The sequence below is a fragment of the Dipteris shenzhenensis genome, chromosome 25 (assembly GCF_047967505.1).
Source record: "Dipteris shenzhenensis isolate YYH24624 ecotype China chromosome 25, Dip_SZ_1.0, whole genome shotgun sequence".
Classification (NCBI taxonomy): Eukaryota; Viridiplantae; Streptophyta; class Polypodiopsida; order Gleicheniales; family Dipteridaceae; genus Dipteris; species Dipteris shenzhenensis.
This window is the reverse complement of record NC_141620.1, coordinates 47,907,573-47,913,012: the sequence shown is the minus strand read 5'-3', so window position 1 is coordinate 47,913,012 and position 5,440 is coordinate 47,907,573. Positions and strand designations below refer to the sequence as shown.

The 5,440-nt window shown below is 40.7% G+C and overlaps 1 protein-coding gene across 1 annotated transcript; it reads right to left on the bottom strand.

Annotated features, from left to right (window-relative positions):
- Positions 1 to 1,493: 1,493 nt before the first annotated feature.
- Positions 1,494 to 2,730, bottom strand: LOC147885980 (large ribosomal subunit protein eL33z-like). The gene is made up of 4 exons (XM_087396661.1): positions 2,627 to 2,730; positions 2,260 to 2,295; positions 1,929 to 2,157; positions 1,494 to 1,835 (listed from the first exon to the last, which is right to left on the bottom strand). Exons 1-4 carry the CDS (start codon positions 2,653 to 2,655, stop codon positions 1,794 to 1,796), a joined length of 336 nt encoding a protein of 111 aa, XP_087252787.1. The 5' UTR covers positions 2,656 to 2,730; the 3' UTR covers positions 1,494 to 1,793.
- Positions 2,731 to 5,440: the final 2,710 nt, after the last annotated feature.

Below are 5,440 nucleotides of genomic sequence, written 5' to 3'. Positions count from 1 at the left end.
CTAAACGAATTTGGAGAGAGAGAGAGAGAGAGAGAGAGAGAGAGAGAGGGGGGGGGGGAGGATCTTCGTGCAAATGCTTTGCCACTCATCAACAATGCAATAAAGAAGTGTTTTCTTGGAGCGACATCAATCTACGTGGATTACCACCCAAGATGATGTCAACATTGCAACATCCATAGGAGCCCATGGATACTTGATGCCAAGCCAATTCATCCATAGATATAACAAATGAATCTAAATTATGCTAAACGGATTTGGAGAGAGAGAGAGAGAGAGAGAGAGGGGGGGGGCGGATCTTCATGCAAATGCTTTGCCACTTAATCAAAAATGCAATAAAAATTTATTTTCTTGGAGCAACATCAATCATCATGGATTACCACCCAAGATGATGTCAACATTGCAACATCCATAGGAATCCATGGATACTTGATGCCAAGCCAATTCATCAATAGATATAACAAATGAATCTGAATTATGCTAAACGAATCTAGGGGGAGAGGGAGAGGGAGAGAGAGAGAGAGAGAGAGAGAGAGAGAGAGAGAGAGAGAGAGAGAGAGGGGGGGATCTTCATGCAAATGCTTTGACACTCAATCAACATCACATGGCCGCTCGTCTAGCTATATCTTTGTGCAAGCACCAAGCCAAGCGATGCCTTTGCCATTCTAAGATCCCACCCTGATTTTATTTCTTTAAATTAAAGCCATTCTAAGATCCTACCTTGAGATCGGACAAAAAAGTAGTCTATTCGATAGATACATAGTAGTCTATTCAATAGATACATGAGGTTGGCCAAGTTTACGGAAGCTAGGGCAACCAACTTCGAACATGTTTGCACTTAATGGGTTCCACCCCAAGCGAGATTTATGCCATATGCATATACATGCAACAGTCATGAAAATTTTGAAGGGCCTTCAATTGGGTAAAGTGAGTAAACAAACAAATAATCATGATACCAAACAAGTGAAACTTTTTGAACTACCTCTGGCCACATTCTGCATTTGGTATGCAAGCTACAGAATTGAACACCTCAACCAGAACCCTAACTTATACCTAAGTTATGTACCTTTTTGTTGACTGAACAAAGCCGAGAGAAAGGGGGAGGCTGGTTCAGAAGAGACATGAGACAGAACTAGGAGTGAATGAGAGAAAAAATAACTTATTCAGCAATGCTATGTTTATGTTCTTATCAGTACGCAGGTATAAGCTGTGATCTGGGTTTCGATGTTCCCGGAGCAGATGGGCAGCAGATCCTAACCTAAGGCAAAAACTGTTGATACTCAGGAGGTAGGGAAAAGGGACAACCTGCAGCAAAATGTTGCAGCTGCAGCTTTCACCTTTCCAAAGTCCAAGAGTGTTGTGAACAGATACAAGATTGCTTGTACTCAACAATCCAATTGATGTGGTGAAACACAAGCTGTCAAAAGCGGCTACTTGCTAAACCCTGAAATTTCTACACACTTTAATTTAAACCCTGAACTTTCCAAAAAACTGAGTTTTCTAAAGACAGAACGACAGTAGATATCAATATGTAACATGAAAACATTTGCACCAAGTAAACGCTGTAACCATGAACACCTGCAGGGGACATGTGAAACTTTCTAAAGATTCATAGAGAGTTATCGTTACTGAAGTGGAAGAACTCATACTTGTACCAGAATAATCATAAATCAGAAACTGGAGTGAACACAAGTGGTGCAGAAAATACACTTGAAACTGCAAAAAAGATGTGCTCTATGCCAGCTTCACCACTCATTGCAAGACTCACACAGGTCTGCAACCATGTTCATAATAACTCAAATTCGACTTGGGTACATAAACACTCGGACTTTCCCACCCTGCAAATCCCACGCAATGAAAGGTTTACCATACGATCATAACGAGCCAACAAGCCTTTATCACACAAGTTGCATTGACCAGCTAGTACATACCAGAGAGGCAGGAGGCAAGTTCTTTCGGAACTTAGCACGTACAACACCACTATTGCCATGAGGCTTCGTCACTTTTCCCCAGATCGAACGATACAAAGTGCCATTCTTTTTTGTTCTTGCCTTGTACACGTATGCAATCCTCTTCCCAAGATACCAATTCACTTCTTCAGTTGTGTTTACACCCTCTATCTGAAGAAGAGAGGTACTCGGGTACTGGTTAGACTTTGACCTATAAAATAAGAGACTTTAGCGTTTAGAAAACACGGTAGCTTGAACGGCACACCCTGCAAGTAGGTGCGTAACAATATGGCTCATGGATCCAGTAGCTCACCTTTTATACCCGAGGATGCTGCCCCGAACATAGAGCCTGCAGAGATACTTCCAAACATGAGAAAAAACGAATTACAGGCATCTGTATAACCGTAGACGGAACAATTTTAGGCCTTCATCTTCAGGCTGATTTCTTTCCTAACATTTAATAAAAGAACTGAGCTATGTATCTTACGAATTACCAAAGAGCTACTTGAAGCTAACATAAGGACAGCATTGGACATAAAGCAGACTATGGAAGCTGGAAACGACGTAATCAACGCTTACAATCTTGCAGAAAATTTGCGAGGGGAGATATTTCCTAAGACTCTTAAAGCCAAAAACAAAAGGAAAGGATTTAAACCTAGCAATGCACGATAGAAGCGAACCTGACGCGCTCTCCCTTGTGCTCCGGCATGGCGAAAGACTGTATGGACTGAAGTCGAGAAGCTGTACCCTCAGCCGGTGTCAAACGCAGCAAAAGGGATTTTGTATAGAACGACGTAGTTATGAAGACAACCCCAAACCCTAAATCGATGTCCTCCACTAAAGGTTTCGTTCACACACAAACCCCACCAAAGCAACGCTCGAGTTCTGGATATTGGCCCTATAGGACAGATTCAAGGTTTCAGCCTGCCCTTCAGTACAGGCCTAGAAACTCACTGTTTGCTCTACAAATTTCATGTCGTCTCCAGCTAGATTTTGAGGTTAATGTCGATGTGTTTGTTTGGCTCCAATGCCTCGAAAACCAAGTCAAATCGCATTCCATGCTTATTTTGCTCAATTTTCCCAATGGTAATGGGACCTTCTCAAACTATGGCACAAACCATGGAAATGACAATTAAGCTAATCGCAAATTCTGGAACGCCGAATTCACTAGAGTGGGAATGTTATCTAAGAGCATGTTCCTATCACCGACTAGGGGCCCTATGCCCTCTAGTCCCGGACTGTGAGCCCCACCATAAGACCAGGTGAGGGTTGAGGGAAGGTGAGGTAAACAAAAAAAAAGGGTAGGTTCCCACTTGATCACTTAGTGTCGTCAAGCATTCGTGGGCATTTGTTCCCACAAAATACTAGAGTCTACAAAAAAGAACCTACACAGGCCCACCAACATATTGGTTGAGCCATTGCATGCCCGGGAGGAGAGCAATATTTCTCGTCTCCATCAGGTGGTTGATTGCTAGATTATGGCTCCTTGATAGTCAAGGCCAGTAGAGGGAATGTAGCGCGCTCGGGAATATAATGCCACTTTGTGGCATTTATGCTCAAGTTGAAAGAATGAGTTCTAAGGGTCTATGGAAAAAGTTGGGTTTTTTTACAAATCTAGGCCAATGATCCATTTTTGGCCTATCCAAGGACCAAATGGGGAATGTGCAAGGCATTTGCATAAGGAGTGAAATTATTTCAAGGTGTGGGAATAACTCTTTCATAGGTTGTTGCATCATTTCCAACGTCTCGCACCCTCTTCCTACTGATTACCATAGTTTTGGGCTTTGTATCACTTGTCATTTTTGGGTTCAGATTCATCCTTCTTTGCCACCATGCCTGCTTTCTTCAAATTAGTACCCGTTATACGTTTTTTTCCTTTCCATGTACCCTCCATCAGAGCATGGCGAACTGTAAGCTTCTATGGGCACCCAATGTTTTTCATGGCCTTAGTCAGTTGCTATAATAGTTTCACGGCCTTTTTGTCAGTTGCATTTGTTTATCTGTCTTCAACACGCTGTGACTATTGCAAATTTGTTCTGAGTCGGTAGATTGTGAGGATTACCCAACGTCTTCTTGTTATAATTCATGATTGACAAAGCTCCATTAGAGGAGAAATACATCCAGGAATTTCTCCATCTAATTTCTTATTCTGAATGCTAATTCATCTACTTCTTCACTCCCCTTTTGAGCGGGAACTCCTGCTCACAAGGAGGCAATGCACAAGAGTGTTGAATTTGTCCGATTTCATAGATGTTTCATATTCTCATGCTTGGGACTATTCTGCTTTTGTACACTTACGCTTTCTTTTTGGATGAGTGCCTTGATTAGATCATCAAGTTACATAGAGCTAAACAAGTAGATGAACCCACTTCATTTTATAGTTATTGCAAGAATTTGAGGGAAAGTAGACTCTCCTTGGCAGGCAGTGTGAAATCTTTCACCTTGTTCTTATATACAATTTCTTTCTTCTTTTAGAGTTTATGTATAAAGAGCATCATTTTGTAGATGTTTTGTAGGCTTCTAGTTGTTTTATGTAATGTATATCACTTGAAATCCATACATTTACATATGTTGTATGGTGATAACATGTTTATTACAGCACTAATAAACATGTTGTTAGTCACTATGAGTGAATTGATGAACTAAGATGAAGCATGTGAACGTTCGTTGGCACTACTTGTCTATCCATTGAAACAATTTGTTTTAAAGAGTTGAACATTTTGAATATCATGACAATGTTCTCCTTGATGAATCATTGATATGGTGCATGATGGATTGTGATGCACAACACAATAAAGAACTCCCACACAAAATAATTGAATCCTATCAAAAGAATGAATCTAAACTAAGGTTCCGTAGTCATCTTGCTTACTCTTGATGAATTTTCCTTTTTGGTTTTTTGTAGATAGTCACATCTCTCATTTATGCACATGCACATGCACTTTGAGTCATAAAGCATTTTATGTCCTTTTTTCTTGAAGAATAGCCAAGTTAATCTACGAGTATATGATTTAAAGGTATGGTTCTGAATCAAGTTTACTAACCAGGGAATCTGTTTTTTGAATGAAGTCTTGGTTTCTCTAATAATTGAGCTCATGGATCATCCACAAGGTGGAAACCACTTATTATCCTTGCTACAATAGCCATTCCGAGTCAACCCACAAGGTACTCAAGCTCATTCTCATGCAAGTGGTTAGTACACATCATCGAAATTAGGATACCAAGTTGCATGCTACATTATGGGTGTAACATGGCTTATAAGGTGACTAGCAACTCTACTCCATTCAAGATGGCATGTGGCTTATAAGTTGTGGTTCCTCTTGGAGTCTCTTATTAACACTCAGTCTCCAAGTGGCATCATCTATCAAAAAACACCTACACCAACTAGCGGAGCTGGATGAACTCCTACTCCAAGTAGCTTGGTTACAATAAGTAATTCAATGGCTCGGAAAGCTTGGAATGACAAGCATATTGTTTTAAAGAATTTGCTGGGG